A 16976-nucleotide genomic window follows, 5' to 3' on the forward strand; every position below is an offset into this window, starting at 1 on the left:
TCCCACATGTTTATAATCAAACACGCCCCGACTTCCCAATTTCTCGGGGATTCGAGGGATGCTGGATTAGGCTTAAATTGAGCGTGTGCCATTTTGACTGTCAGCAACATATAGCATATACCATACATATATCGCTGACACAATCTCGGGCCCTTTGTTTGCTGATGGATCTCTAATGAAATTATCAAACATTTTAATAACAAATGAAAACATGTGCGGTTGCCGGAATATTGCATGGGCGCATGCGCACAAATTGATCGCATTTAGGGGAGGCAAAAAGGGTGCTCGGTAATATCGGAGAAGGGATGTCTGGCTCTGATTCTGTGAGCCCTCATAAGCTGTTCCTGTTCCTGTTCCCGAGATTGTATCGCAGGGCCGCCGCTCGTGCCAGGAACTCTGTCACGGGCATTGCCACCGGATTGTAGATTCTGTATACCCGATTTCGACCTGACCCACAGTGGTTGCGTTGAGCGTTAATTGCCTGGCACCACAGCTGCACTTATTATTAGCCACACCAGCATGGACACAACACATACATTATATTCTTTTTCAGTGTCAAATCTAGATGGAATTGAACAATTTTGTATCAGGGGTCCTGGTAACTATGCTTTAGGATGGGTATTGATATCTTAATTATTGGGTTGTAGGTAACAAAGTATTCCATTTGACAGAAGAATTGCAGTTTGTAATTAATCCCTTATGTTCACTTAAAAAAATGTTTAAAAAAAGAGAACCGATTTATTAAAGAATAATTATTAAAGAATATCGAAAGGTCTTACATATTTCAATTAAAATATTTGTATTAACCTTAAGAATTACTTGAAGAAAAGGGACATTTTATATGAACATTTAAATATAATATTTATTTCTGAGGTTAAAAAATATTTAAAAACCTATCTCCGAATAACGAAATATCGTCCGTGTTTTAAAATCTTTGTTTTAATATTGTAGTTTTAACGTGGTCAAACTGAATATTTAAAATGTAAAATAAAATCTACTCACCATTATCACGATCGCTTCGATCATCGCTGGGCAGGGAGCTCCCCCCTCCCCCGCTCTTGGGTCCTGAGGAGGAGACGGCTGCCACTGCGGCGGCTGCTGCTGCTGCCGCTGCCGCCAGGACCTTACCGCCGTTCATATAGTTCTCATTTAGTTGAACGGGACTCTTGGGTCGCCCGTCGACGACCATTTCACTGCCAGCATTCACAAACCGATTCGTCTCGTACCACAGCTATTAAAAAAAAGGGAAAACAATTGTTAAAAATTGTCAAAAATCGAGTGGCACGTGCTCAAGGGGGTTAATAATAGGGTGGGGGCTATATACTCACATAACCGCCATTAATGTAACTCTGTAAATTAGCCTCGCCGTTGCCATCATCCTGAACATTTCGGATTTTTTTCAACCACGTGGACACATCGTCTGTGGGCTCTAGCCATCCGTTATAATGTCTACCATTGGCCTGTAAGCAAGACATAAGGGTAATTAATTTTAAAATGTTGTATTTTATTATTTTTTATCATCATTTTGATTGCTAATTAGAAATTGAACACATAAGTTGAGGGCGCCATCTGTTGGCTCACCCCTTATTACTGTTCTATTTCTACATGTTTGTCTTCGCTAAGCCAAGACACAAACCTATAAGTGTTATATTGTGTCTACAATTGAAAGATTTTCAGGTGATTTTTTATTTAATGTGTAAAATAAGGTTTAATAATATTTTATGAAGCTTAAAAATAAAATATGTAATTCTAAAAATATAATTTAATTTAAAAAGAACTAATAGATTTTTTCTGCATGAATATAAATATTAAAATACTTTATTTTAAAAGCATTTCCTTTTTGATTGTTTTAAGTGTATTCTAAAAAGTACTTTTTTTTCATTTCCTTAATTTTCTTTAATACAACTTTGTGTGCTAAGGATACAACATATTTAAGTGCCTTCTTAAAAACTAGCCATTGTGAGAGCCCATCCTAACTAAGCCAATTTATAAGCACTCCAATAAAGAGCAAGCCCAGCAAGACGCCGCCCACAAGTCTGCCCACAACATCAAGGTCACCAACAGCAAGGGGAAACTGCAGCAAGAGTGCGAAAAAACATGAAAAAAATAAAACACAAACTAAACAAAAACCGCCGACAGTTTTTGTATACAAAATAAAAGCAGTGGCGCCAGGCTGAAATACGCATAATTTACACAAATCGTTAACGGTGGCTGTGGATTTTTTCTCTTTTTTTTTGTATTTGCGGCTGAAAATGGGGAAAACTGCCTTAGACTCTGCGACGCCCAAAAGTTTGAGGCAGCAGCAACCACAAATTAAAATTGAAAAACCAAAAAAAAAAACACAAAAAAATCCAAATCCCAAACGCTGCGGTTGACTGAATGACTTTGCGTATGCGCAACGTTCAAGTCGCCGCCGTCGAACTCTTGTCTATGAAGTCATTTGGAAAAACGGCATTTTACAGTTTGCGATTAAGTGGTGTGCGGTGTGTGTGGTGTGTGCGGTGTGCGAGTGGGAGGGCAGGGTCTGAGGAGAAAGAAAGAGAGAGAGAGAGCCATGTGTGCACGCTCCAAAAATTAAGTTAACAACGCCTCAAGTGGCTTCTTCTGCCCCGCGGCATATGCAGAGCAAAAATAAAATAAATACAAAATTATACGCGCGCATAAATGAAATAAACTTTGAGTTTTTCAGTACGAGGGAGAGGTTTCCTCGAGTGCTTTGCCAAACAAGTAGGTTGCAGTGTGTGTTTTGATATGGTTATAGTTGCAAAAATGTATAATTGGAAGGGCTTAGATTTTTGAAACGCGGGGGAACTCGCAATTACAATAATTAGAAGAAGCAGGAGACATTTACCCTGGCTGCGTTCCATATGTACCTCTTCCAAAATAAGAACTACGGAATAGAGTTAATGGAGTTTTCAAATCTACATGATTCTTCATTACTTTAGTTGATTACTGTTCATTTTAGGTAGAAATATAGCCAATTTAAAAAAACAAACTTCCCGTTTTTCCATCATTAATTGCCTGAGATTATTAGGTTGATAAATCTAATCTTGGCACTTAATGACTTTTCAAACAAGTAATCAAAAACATGTTCCGTGTTTGGCGATTAGCAACTGTTTTAATACTTTGTTCACATTACAAATCACTCACAATCTAGTCATACCTATAGGCAAAAATATACCTCTGCACGTATGAAAGTAAGAGTAATAAATAATAAATGGAGAATACCATTTCTTCCATATATTTCAAGTTCCCACATGGTTTCATTTTTGCAGCAAGGCACTAAACCCCAAGATAATACAGGTAATCATACGAAATCATTGAAATCTTTTTAGATAACCTTTCCCCTGCGTTTTTTCTTGGATATTTAAGACGGAAACTGCAATACGATGCAGCCACTAAAAAATGATAAGACCATATGCCTATATCCTTGGCCAGAAATTGCCGTGACAGTTTGGCAAACAGTTCCAGTTGCTTGTTTTGTCCATCTATAATCCCCGGACAGACATCACACATGTCCTTGCCTATTCATAACTTTATTAAAAAGGAGGCCACATCTCCCAGCAGCAATAGAAAAACACGAAACAGTCAATGGGCAGGGAAAATATTTACGCGCCAGAGATAATCTCAAAGTGTTGGGTTCGGTTCGGCTGGCAGAACTGGCTTCGAATTGCCAGATCAGATCCAGATCCTCCTGGAGGATCAACCGGGGCAAAAACGGTGGCAGATACAGGGACAGATACAGCCAATGTATCTGTCAAAACGGAAATGTGAACGATAAAAGTGCGCTTGATTTGAGGATCATCCAGGAATAAAGGGCAAAAGCAGTAGCCGTAGTGGCAAAAGGGATTTGAGCTCTGTTATTTTTGCAATTTTCGCTCGAGTGGCCGAAACAATAATTTTGTAGCAATACCTGAGTTGTGTAGGTAAAAAAGGAGGGATAGGCATCGGCATCTCCTTGTGCGAATTGTCAACAGGACGAGGCGCGATAATTTGATTGGATTGTCTGTGGGCCCGAGAATGATGAAATGGGATGGAGGGAGGAAAAGTGTCAGTTGACTGACTGACTGACTGACAACCGATCGAAGGGTTCATCGGCAGTGCCTGCGATCCGATCCCCGATTCCCGATCCCAGTTCCCTAATTGGAATCATCAGCCGGCCTCGACTTAAGCCTCATTTGGGGTGCACTTTGTGGATTTGGGACTTTCGTCCTGGTTTTCCACTCCGCCGAAGGTAAATTAGCTCTGGCCAGGGATTAGGCACATTTGACTGACAATTGATACCCTCGAGGTAGAGCTCTAATCAAATCTCTTTCCAATCGTTTGATTTTCCCTGCGAAAACCACCCAAAAAAAAATGTGGCATTGGGATGACTCAATTCGGTTGCAATTTTCGCACATAAAAATTGGTACGGCTCTGATGGGATTAAGTTTCCCGACCAGCGAAAAAATAGGAATGGAAATTTGATATTGCCAAAATGCGCACACATGTGAAAGGCTTAAGGTCCGTTTTGGTGATATTTTTTTGTGATATATAAGGTTTGGGATACGGATTTGAGCCCTAATTGTTTGGGAAAATATTTGTGGTGGTAACTAACGATATTTTTGGGTGGAAATAGGAGAGTTTCACCCAAAAAGTAAAAATATATATGATATTGGTTTGGGTAAAAATAATACAAGTAAGGGATAATATTACTGGATAATAATAAAATAGGTTGTGAAGTAAGATGTGCTAGTTGAAAATTATCTTTAGTACTATTTATGGATCTTTTAACCTTAAAAAATATAATGAAGTGGAAAAGATGGGTTTAATTTAAAAAGTATATAGAAAAAAGCTTCTTTTAAGTTACATTAAGCAACCAGGAAAAGGAGTGCAAAATGCTCCGATATGTTTAACTAGTTTTACTCAAAACTGAACTTATTTTTTAAAGGGTTCAATAATTAATTTTTAATAATTTATATAATTCAAAAAGATACTCACCTTCCATGCCAGCTGCGGATCGTTGGGCTGATGGCAGAGCTTCATGGGAAAGGGTCCGTAGCGGGTGCCCCTCTCCAGCGGCGTCTTCGCGTAGACACCGCCGCTATCACGGATGTCCAGATCACAGACGGGTTCGCGCCTCCTCACCCACTCCTGCAGGATGTGCTCCGCCTGGGCGCGCTCCTTGAGGTAGGCCTCCATGCCGTCGGTGGCGGCGGAGGAGGACTCCACGGATAGTGGCAGCGTGGGAGGCGGTGGCTGTTGTCGCTGGAGCTGTTGGTGCAGATGATTGGGATGATGGAGGAGCTCCTGGTCCTGAAGGTCTCGAAGATCCCGATGATCCCGCCTCGTGGGAGATCCTTCCACGGGATCCTGCTGCGGTAGACGTTGGCGGGCGGCAAAGGAATCCTCAATTGACTCAGGCAGCGGATTGAAGGCCTGGCTCCTGGCACTCAGATCCAGGTGATGGAGATGGTGATGGTGACGCACAACACTCGCACTTGGATCGAAGTCGTCGCCGCTGGAGCCTGTTAACAATCGATTCAAATCGAATTGAAAAAGAAATAGACACCGATTAGAAATGACTTTTCCGCCCGCTGGCAACCACTCGAAGCCCTAATCCTAATCAGTTGTTGGCTGTCAAGTCACTACCAAAATAAAATAGATAAAGCCGACTGCTCTTCAAGCGAGATGACAATCGTTGCCCGGTTCCATTGAAAGGTATCTCCGGTTGATTTTGCAAGGCACAGTTTGGACAATTTGGTCAGTTTGGTCCGCCTATCACTCACCCACTCTATGTGGCTACTATCTTCCCGGCAAGACAGGTGTCTATAGCCTCTCTACCCTTCCGGCAGACAGGGCATATCCGTTACCTAGCCTGTGTTTCCGATTTACCCCAGCAGGCTGTGCAAATACAAACTGGATAAATAACGACGGGAAAATATTTCAACTATTTTGTTGACACAATAATTCCGACTTAAATAGCTTTGATTTATATTCACTTTCAATTGATGTGACTGCTCTGGCGTCTGCCTTTTGAATAGATAGACAAGACTAGGCCAGTTATAGAGTCAAGCCACTGACAGTTGAGTCATGGTTTTAACGATTTCTTAGCATTTTATAGCAGTGCATTCCCTAGTTGTTAGATGGAAAAAAGAATAACCTAGGTATTTCTTACTGATACAGATAATCAGTGGGCTCGAAACATAAGTATACACGCACAAATTACCCGACGATTATTGATATTTGACCAACTACTAGTTGTTGTTTGCTGTTTGGTTTCTTGTCTTGTCCATCCGCCTTGTTCGAACACTTGAAACTAAATCGTAATTTGAGCTGTTAGACAAAATATGACAGCGCTTCCAAAGATAACGAAAAGCAGAAGTACGTGTAGTAACAGTACCAGTAACAGTAACAGAAACATTACCCTCGAGTCCCGATAAGTATCGGCCATATAAATAGACCGCAAGGCAGGCGCAAACAATGGTCAAATAAATATTGCGTTTAGAGTTCCCGACCCGAAAAACAACCTGCTGCATTTCGCACATCCTGCGGCACACTCTGTTTGCATTGGCACACAGTATCGTTCTTGGACTTCGATCTCGAACCCCGACGGCTTCACACCATTTAGCGAAATCTTTTTGAAGTAGGCCACTTCAAAGGCCGCCCTCGAGTGCACTCATCCCGCGTTTATCCTCGGTTTCTATTTGACAACACAACCCAATTGTTAATCACTCTGGTTTTCTTTAGTTTTCGCTTTTACCCAAGCGCAAGTGTTTTTTTTTTTCGAGGGACCTTCGGCTAATTTGTGTTTTAGGTAATCACATTTGGGACTGGCCTGCTGATAAAACTGGCCCATAAATGGTTGATTGCCTGTGTTTCTGGGGAGTGGGGGGTTGATAAGTGGGGATCGATTTTAATGGGTTTACTTAGAGCTTACTTGGGCTTTAGTTGGGCCATTAAAAGTTTGCCACAAAATTTACTGAGGAAACTAGATTAAAAGATGTTTTTTTTTGAGAGACAGGGTTCTTAAGTGAATGTTTTGGACTAATTTAGAGTGCACATGAGTTTTGTGTAACTCATTATTAGTCGCTCGTTTTTAACTAGGCTTTCATAACCAATTTTTATTTTTTGTCTGGGCAAGGAATTAAGTATTAAAAGTAAATTAAAATACAGAAACGTTGTTATTAAAAATATATTTATAAAATATTTTAGGAATCATTAAAAAAACAGTCGGGGAAAACTAAAATATTTTTCGTCTCAATTTAAAATTGATTAAACTATTTTTAATGCATATTGTAGGCCATAGTTTTGTTATGGAACCAGAATTAAATATATAAATACACTTTCAAAACCCTATAAAGTCCAAGTAAAGAGTCAATTTAGTCTCTGCTTTAGTTGTTTCGAACACTTGATTATGCACAATTGTTTCATGGACTTTTAAGTTCTATACCACAATCGATTAAGTAACGAATAGATTTGTTCAAATTGATTCACTTTGCTTCTGTTTAAGTTTAGCCCATTGTAAGCTGTTTTCAAGGCAACTGATTCAGTTCAGGGAACTCCGATTCCCTGTAAGTCACATCGCGAGATACCGATTTTTGTTTATATTCACGGCGTGGAACCAACCTGATATGACATATCGATCGAACAGCATGATTCCGCTTTCAAACGTTACTTGTAATTATCACAATAAACAGATCGGTTGTAAATATTATATTCATAACACGCGATGCGACATTTTCCGTGGGCCAACACTGCGTATGCTCGATGTGCTTTGGTTAGCTAGTCCCGCGATTCAATCGATTTAAGCGGAGATCTATTTATTTTTGTGGGGTGTCGTCTCTATCTGCCGGTTGTCTTCGCAAGACTGCTGCCAGCCAGCAAAAGAAGCGGCGATAGCGCAAAAAAATATGAAGAACTCAAATACTGAATTGTGTGGCAGCGACGTTGACGTCGACTGCGTGTGGCGGCAGAGAATGCAAACGGCGACAGCGAAAATGCGAGTGTGATTTTCCCGATTCCGATTCCGATTGCCACAGCCAGCACGCTCAGAAACGAACTGAATTGTCTGGAGGCGATGAGGATGCTCGGATTCTCGGATTGCCGGATTCTCGGCTTGAATGGGAATTTTTCGGGCGGCTGGTTGGCTGCCCATTCGCCATGGTGGTTGTTTCCGCTCCTCTCCCATCTGAAAATCTCATCGCATCTCCCAAAGGATCGCCCTGGATGTCCTGGCCATGCTATCTTCCAAAAGTCTAGGGGATGAAACTGGAGAGCAGTGGTATAAACCCAGAGCAAAGAGAGAGAATGTGCAGCCTCTGTATCTTTCAGTGCGTCTATACATATATGTATCTCCAGCCTGCGCTCACTCTCCCTAGCTCTCTCTCTCTCTCTCTCGCTGTAAGGGATTTGGCCTCTCTTTCTCGGCGAGAAGACCTCTCTTTCTCGCCCCTTGAAATCTGTGTCAGTTCGCAGTCATTATTATTATCTGAAACTTGGTGATTCTGATTCGAATCCTTAGTGCCAGTGGCCACAGAAAGGATAACAGAGGGAGGGTGGCCAACGAGATGGAGGGAGACAGAGACAGAGACAGACAGAGAGAGAGAGAGAGATGCCCTTATTTACCCCTCGATTTTTCCTATCAGAATGCTGGGCTATGTATCTTTGAGATACACAGACAGCCAGCTCGAATTGAGGGAGGAGTCAGGATAATAGGGCGGGCACATCTTCGCATTCATTATGCACTCGGGGCTATATATAGTCTGGCTATATATCTATGTAACGGAATGGAGATATGGATACAGAGGCAAAAGCAAAAGCAGATACAAATGCAGCAGCAGATACAGATACAGAACCAGATACAGATACAGATGTGTTGCTCTCTTTTTCTGGCTGCTGGTAGTGTCTCTGTCTCTGTTGCGCTCTTGTGTTTGTTTGTTTGCGGTTGGCCCAGACACCACCCACAGCCCCCACCCGCGAAATGCCACCCACCTTTCGTAGAAACCCCCCACCCCCCACACCCCTTGGGCAGACAAAGTGGCAAGTTGCGGTTGCCATATCCTTAGCATCCATTTCGGTTTGGCTTTTGGATGGGATAGGGGGTTTTGGCTTTCGGTTTATGGGTTTCGTTGGCTCAGAGGGCTTTTCCCTACCACACCCCCCACCCAGAATTTCCCCCCTAAATCAACCTGCGTCTGTTCCAAAGCGTGCGCAATAAGCACACATTAGGCTAATGGCTGTGTGTGGGTGTAGGCCGCCCACCCATACATATGTATCTGTGTTTGTATGTGTTTATGGCTTCCTGCCAACTGTGTGTATGTGTGTGTTGGCCGGACAGAGAAAACTCACGGCTATAATTGAAAGCGACGACGACTTTTAGCCCGCGGCTGAAAAGGCAAAGTGTGCCGGGCTGATTTCCTCGGCTTTCCCCACATTTCACCCCTCGCTTTTCCTTCTGGTTGCTCTTTTTCCCTGTTCAAACAACAACAAACCAGGAATTTCTTTTCTTTTTTTTGGGGAGATGGGGGTGACAAGTACATGGGCTTTTTGGCCTTTTGTTTGCAACTTAATTTTGTATCTGTCGTTAAACTTTTTCGTTTTTCGGTGTGCAAAGTAAAGGGAACTTTTTCGGGCCTTGGCTTAGACTAAGTGGGTGGTAAATTATGCTGATGAGGGGGCTTGAATGACTAACTGTTAAGTGGGGCTTTGTAAAGGGAACTTAGGAGACTAGTTATTAAAACCCATTTAATGGGGCATGTTATTATCCTTAAGGGCTACTCCTAGCCTTTACCATAAAATAGGTAATTTAAATTGTTCTCCATTTCTCAGCCTTAGCTTGCGTCAGTAAAGATATCAGTCCGAATGAATGAAGGATTCTTATAAGAAATTGTGTTAAGATATAGTTTTGCTCTGAAAAAAAAATACTATTCAGTAGTATATGTATGTGGTGTAGAACAATGCAAGATTAGTTTTATCAGGCAAAAAGTATATTGAGTGTATTTTTTTTGCATATCTTACAATTGAATTATGAGTGTTAGGAATATTATTAAACAATTATCAAATGTAAGAACTTATCCCGTTACTTTACTGCCAGCACGCGTCAAAAAACATTATCAAAACCATATAATCAGAAAACGTATTATTCGTTTTATATAAAGAACTTTGTTGAAAATAAATTGTATTCTTAAGCAAGATAAATATTAAGAATTACATCATTCAAATTCTCTCCGAAAAAAGATTTGTGTAATAATTTTGAAACAGTTTTTATTGCTTTAAAAGGTATTAGATAAAATAATATTACTGATAAATGTATTAAAACAATTTTTGTTATTTCTTTTTCTGTCAAACCATAAAAAAGCCAGATCGTTCAGATATGAATGTTCCTGAAATTTCCCATGTGTCACTCCATTGTGATAGGGTCATAAATTCCTTCACTTGTTCTTTATTTGCATGATATTTTGAGGGCCAAAGGCATAGGCCTTCGAATTTCGCAGCAAAGTGGCGCTAAAAAGGGCGCCTATAAAGTACACAAATTTCTATCTATATCTGGGTATCTGTTTGCGTTTGTCAAACAGCAGCGCACTCAATTAGAACCTTACAACATACGGGTGAAATATTGGTAGAATGTCATCGCCGTGAAAAGGGCGCACAAGGGTTGAAAGGGTCTGACTTTCCGACTCTGACTCCACTGCTAATAGCGTTAAATTAAAACAACATAATCGACAACGAGTCACCCCTTCCACGCCGCTGTCACATAATTTAACACACGCGAAGACCCAAAAGATACAAAAAGGATGTGTCTTTATTTGCATTTCGCTCTGGTTGCGTTTGCTTTGCATTGTCGGCGGCTTGTTCCGCATATGATAGCCCATAATTCATTAGCCAACACGCCTCGGAAAAAAGTCAATAATTTTCAGAGGGGCGGAGACCTAAAAAATGCATAGCTATGAATAATCAGGTCAGATCAGATCAGACAATCCACTGACAGTCGGTAAAAGGTGATAAAATTTCAATTTAAGGATTGCAGTTCATTGTGGTGGAAGAGAACACATTTTATTTATGGTTTATGACGCCTTAAGCGGATGGAATACATAAAAAGAAGAGCCAAAAATTTATAAACATATGTACATGAAATGATAAAACATGAAAGATTATAATATATCATACGCAATTTATATATTGGACAAAACAAAAATGTGCTCACTTAGAATATATCTCATTAAATTCGTTTTTTCTCTTATAGCAGTCCTATCTTTAAGCATGAACCCTTTAAAACCCAGCTGAAATTTGCATTTTAACGCGCCAAAACTGAAACGAAAAATTCTTTTGAGATCGGCTAAATATCCCGAGGCTGGGACACTTCCTTTCTGGCAAAAAAGGACTCCATGTGAGTTCCATTCAGAGTCAGTGACTCCGGTTTGTCTCTGTGGAAGTTCTGTCGGCTGTAATTAACTCAGCTGGATGGCTGATCTTTGACTCTGACTGTCTGCGCCAGGACAAAGGACTTGCCCCGGCTTTTGTGAATGGCTTTTACAAGCTGCGGAGTGCAGGGAAATAAAGTTCTTGAAGGAATCAAAAGTCGTCTCGGTCCACATACGTATGTATCGCTGCCATTGTTCGGATCTCGAGTGAAGGGCCGAGTGTGTAGGAATGCCCTTCTTTTGGCATAACACAACCTATGAGTGCTCCTGACATGCATGTGGTACTTTAACGATTGGGGATAGATTAATAGTTTGATTGCCCAAAGGAGGATTTTTCTTGGTACTAAGAAGATGCCCTTGGAAGTCCTTATAAACAAAGCACAAATGTATTAAATTTAAAAGAACATAAAGGTATATATTTTCCATTCTTAAGGATGAAAACTCAACAACCTATACACTTTCAAAAAACATGTTTAAGAGTTTCAGTTCCTTAATATTAAGAACATCTAAAACACCTTAAGTTTATTTATTTTTAATAGACACAAATGTAAGTTTCTATTATAAGACACAAAATAAATATCGCAAAATAACTTCTCTTGAATATCCTCCTGCAAATGCCGTCATATTCTTTTACCCTCCACTGTTTGAATTTGTATATCAACCTCTGCTGATCTCGTAAGCCTGGCAACTTCAAATGTGTGTGAGTCTCATTGACAGGCCAGGACTCACAGCAATTGCTATAGCAATTCCCATTCCCTGGCCGATTTCGATTCCGATTCTGATTGCTATTGCAAGGACCGCTGTTCCATTGTTCTGCATTCGAGGCGGAGCGGAAGTCGCTCTTCTCTGCCGAAAAGGACCCCAAAGAAAAAGTGAAGCAGGGCAAGTTCTCAAGTCAAAATGCGCGAGACAGACGACGACCGGGGTCAGGACTATATAATTATGGCAAGGTCAAACCGTTAAGAGTGCCGTTGAGGATAGAACCTGAGGGAGGAGGCGTGAACCCAGAGATCTCGTAACTTAATACGAGCCAAAGCTGCAAACTCGAATTGAGATCGAGATTCAAACCCATCCTTGCAGCACGCGCCCTCAAATAGAGTTTACCCAAGTGCAATTTGCAATGTGCAGCGGAAATGGCAGCAGAAGGAGCAGATACCCTCTGCTTCCTGTCTTGGCACACTTTCCACAAAATACACATCTGCCAGGATCTTCAATTGCAGGGTGGTTTTATGCGGAGATCAGACACACCAGTGACCTCAATAGATGCACAATTAATTGGAAAATGTCACTCACATGTAACCCTTTTTCTAGGGGTTTTCTTCGGGATTTTCTTGGTTTTTGCCGGGATTTTCAATTAAAATTTTTGCACAATACTATTTTTAATTAGCGTGAGAATATCACCACAGTTTCGGGGTTCATTTATTTAGGATTCTTCAGACTCTTCTCATTTATCAGCCGAACTTGAGGGCCGAATTTATTCATTTTGCCGACGCTACGCAATCTCGAACACCGCGGACCAGTCAGAAATTGTCATAAACTAAGCCCGAAGCTGGCCGTTCGACAATTAATTGCTTTTCTCGGCTGTGGGAGCTAGATAAGCACATTCAGAAAACTCCGGAGAGAGACTGGAAAAAGAGCGAAAAACATCGACAAGTGAGACCTCCGAAAACCAACGGAACCTCACTGATATACGTACGTTATAAGCTTCGCCTCCGAGGATCGTTTCTGATCGTGTCCGACAAATCGGGCCGAACAAATATTAAGTCCACTCGTGTAGTTAGTATCTGTATCTATGGTGGGACCCAATTGTCGGCGCATGTGTACTATGCACCCCCCGACTGATATCTGGAGTCTATTTACTATCTATTTCTATAACTTGAATTGAAAACAATTTATGGAACAGGAAAAAAAGCGAAATAGAATCAGCACTGCGAGAAAAATGGGAGCGGAAAGGGGTTGGGTAGTCATGATAGTTATTAGCCACCTCGGATATATGAATGAATGAAGGCAGTTCGTAGCGATATCGCCTATCTTTATAGCTGTCTATCAAAGACATTATAAACTTGATTAGTAGTTAGCAATAACGTTATAAATATGATCTAAGTCTAATTGAACTTTGACGGAATGCACTATAAATAACAAAGTATTCAAAAGTGAAATATTGGGGGTAATATTAAAAAAGCCTCACCTTAGCCTGTAACCTGTTAACCTGTAATCATCAATTTGTTAGTACTTTTTATAGAAAGTCCCTTTAAACAAAGATAATTCCTACTCAAGTACTTTCTTTTTTTTATACAGAACAATATCCCTACCTCCCGCATAAAGAAACTATGTATCTTTAGTGACCACAAAAGCGTATTTTATTACAAAACATAAACAAAGTATTATAAACAATAGACCAGTGACAAGACACTAAGAGTTACGCCGATAAAACCAAGCTCGCTCATATACCATACCCACATACCCTCTAAAAAAGGGGGTCTATTTTCCCATGCACACTCCTCGCGGTTTCCACACAATTCATCATCAAATAATCAATCTCTGGGCATAGTGCAGTGTAATTTATCTGTAACAGAAGCCTTGACGTAATATAGTAAACAAAAGACAATGCTGGGACTGGGTCGTTCAGATAAACAGTGTATTTAGGAAACCCCCTCTATAAATCTTAAAATAATTTTCCATCGTGGAGATTCATAGCAATAGTAATGGACGAGTTACTACATAGTTTATGGGTTTCAGAGGAAAAAATTAAAGTTATTTTTGAAATATAATAAAACCTTTTTATAAATAGAATCCTTATAAAAACATGAATTAAAATATTGATTGGTATTAGTACTTTAAGATGTTAGCAAATACATGATTTTAAAAACGTATTTTTCCATAATTTACTACTACGTATCTAGATATATGATACACATAAGACAGACCCCTCTCCGGAATTCAATACAGAACTACGCCTCACTTAAAACCGCTTGTCTTAGGCCATATAACGTATACGCGGGGTCTGCCCATGGCTATCATCGGCTGTTTCTATCTAGACAACAAGATTGGCCTGTGTGCAATCGAGGCGACAAGAAAACACTTTTGCTTTCGGACAGTAAAACATCGAACTGTATTGAGTCCGAAACCGAAATCGAATCGTGGGGAATTGAAGCGAGCAAATAAATGTCAAAAGTGTGTATTCGGTAATAAATTGTCGAAATTGGAAGAATAATTCGGGTGTTGTAAATCCATAAAAATATCAGGTGCGATGCATGCGCCATATCCCCGGCCTCTTAACACCCTGGCCCACTCTCGATGATATTTTTCGTTCTTCTGCGATGAAGCAACGCAATCCAAAAAAAATAGTATAGAGCGGTAAAGGAGAAGCAAGAACGCACAAGTGCACAATAAAACCGCTGAGAGACGTGCGCTCTAATAGATGATATCATCGGGAAATACAAACATAGATTCTCTCGTTTTTGTGGAGTGATTTCCATGTGTGCTTAACCCATATTTCCCGGTTAGCAGGGGAGGTAATAATACTTTCTGCTAATTAAAGGTTTTTATAATTGTTTTTGGCTTCTTCAAAATTGGCAAAGCTAAAAATATTTTTTTTCCAGCATAAGGAAAGGAAAATCATTTCGGTTTAGAACATTTGAACATTTGTACTATTTAAAAATAAACAAATTTAAATTAAACATCAAATAAAAGTTTAAGGGTTATCAAAACATGGTTCAGAAAGTATTTAAAATGTATTAATGTATTATCGAATTCAAAGAGTAAAATACCAAAAACGTTTAAAAACTGACTTGATGTGGGTTTATCAAGGTTAAGAAGTCGAGTATTGGGAAAGAAATGGGTTAACTCATAATTAGCAGGAAGACATTGGCAACCCAGTCTATGAGAAGATGAAAACAAAAGTCAAGTAGCGCTGGGGGAACTTCATAAATTACTGCTGTATAGAGTATCCAATAGCACCGGCCATAAAACGTGTCCCACTGATAACCCAGTACACTACCAGTGGCCGCATAATCTTGATCCCAATGCTTATCTGGCGTTTATCTCTGGCTGAGCGAAAGAACTTTTGGGGCGGAGGAAACTTTGTCTACTGCAAATTGTATCTAGCACCGGCGATCTGACCAAGTTAACGCCTGAATTTAAGACGTCCAATTCGAGTCTCCTCCCATTATCTGCTCACGAGCTATAAATTCTCCGAGGGCGACACTTTTATTTTGATGTATTTATGACGCCTTAATGTGTTGAGAAAGAACCACAGTACAAGTGATTGGTGTTTGAGTCTTCCATTATCGGGCGACACCGAATGTTATGTTTTATGATCCTATATATAGCCGTTTCTTGCCTAATTGAATGATATGATAGCAGGTTTTAGAAAATATTTTAATAGCTCTTAATACAATCGATTCTCAGGTCATAAAAATGCTGATACTCGAGTGCGATAACGATTTTATTCGACCATAGACCAGAGTCGAAACCAACTGACTGACTGAGTAGCCGATCGTGATGGAAAACAGTGATGATGGTAGTACCAATGATGATGGTGGTGATATTGTGATGATGGTCACGATTGCGGGGCTTTTGGCTATCGCTCTAAGATTATCATTCTTTTATTTTTGGGGGTTTTTGGCAAGTGGTTTTGGGGAAACTCGTGTTAGATAGTGATTTGAAAGGGCAGGTGGTTTATTGGAGGGGAAGCAAATAGCACGAAATGTCTAGTAAGTATTTTGGCTGGATTGACCCAATAAACTCACTTAATTCACAAACTATAAGTTCGTATACCGTTTTATTAAGAAAAACACAGCAAAATTAAATCAGACAGGCAGACATAGATGGATTGACTCGGCTAGTGATCCTGATCAAGATTATGTATACTTTTTAGGGTCGGAAACGCTGTATTATAATACCAGTTACACACTTCCCGACAAATCTATTATACCCTTTAACTCTACAATAATGGGTATAATAGGACTAAGACTGTTTAGACTTTTGTACAATTATTTTCAAGTAATACCAAGAAACTCATGAAAAAAACTTTTTGAAACCATGTTTTCTAGAATTTAAACAATTTGCTTATATTTTTCAGAAAAATGCTATCCATTTCTTTAAAATAGTTCAAAAACACATTTTTTTCATATTAGACATAGTTTTAAAACGAATAGTATTCCTTTAAGGGTTTAATTGGCATATCTTCATAACATAAGCGATATCCCGCGCTTCCAAGAAATATTAAATCATTCCCCCTGGCGGAATTATGAGCTCAAATAAGAACTATGCAACTCGTCAGGAATTAAATCTTTGGGAGAGTGCGCCCGTTCAGTGAATCACTTCTATATTAAAACAACGAAGCAATTACGATATAGAAAACTGTATTAGGAAATCCGGCAAACATTTAACGACAATATGCTAATCAAAAGTTTTCCACCGAAGCGTCTCTGAAAGATCGAAAGATCGCTTTAAATGTGAATGCATCGAGTACTTATCACGCTCACTATTTCGGACCTGGAAGATAAACTTTTTTAGAAATCAGTATTTTTATGAGTGTCCTCGTTTTCAGATGAAAATGTTGCAATTATA

General features: G+C 39.9%; 1 protein-coding gene across 2 annotated transcripts in view; it reads right to left on the reverse strand.

Annotated features, from left to right (window-relative positions):
* ham (hamlet) overlaps window positions 1-16976 on the reverse strand; it is a 31795-nt gene that overhangs the window by 13279 nt on the left and 1540 nt on the right. Inside the window, exons 1-4 of one of the 2 annotated variants that reach the window (XM_017090544.4) lie at window positions 7609-8021; window positions 4981-5507; window positions 1329-1460; window positions 1003-1231 (exon numbers count right to left, since the gene is read on the reverse strand). In XM_017090544.4, coding sequence (XP_016946033.4) covers window positions 1003-1231; window positions 1329-1460; window positions 4981-5507; window positions 7609-7636 — 916 coding nt within the window. In that variant the 5' untranslated portion in view covers window positions 7637-8021. Of the gene's footprint in view, window positions 1-1002; window positions 1232-1328; window positions 1461-4980; window positions 5508-7608; window positions 8022-16976 lie in introns of those variants that run through there. The other variant, XM_017090543.4, reaches the window with a different exon arrangement.

This window comes from Drosophila suzukii, chromosome 2L (assembly GCF_043229965.1).
Source record: "Drosophila suzukii chromosome 2L, CBGP_Dsuzu_IsoJpt1.0, whole genome shotgun sequence".
Classification (NCBI taxonomy): domain Eukaryota; kingdom Metazoa; phylum Arthropoda; class Insecta; order Diptera; family Drosophilidae; genus Drosophila; species Drosophila suzukii.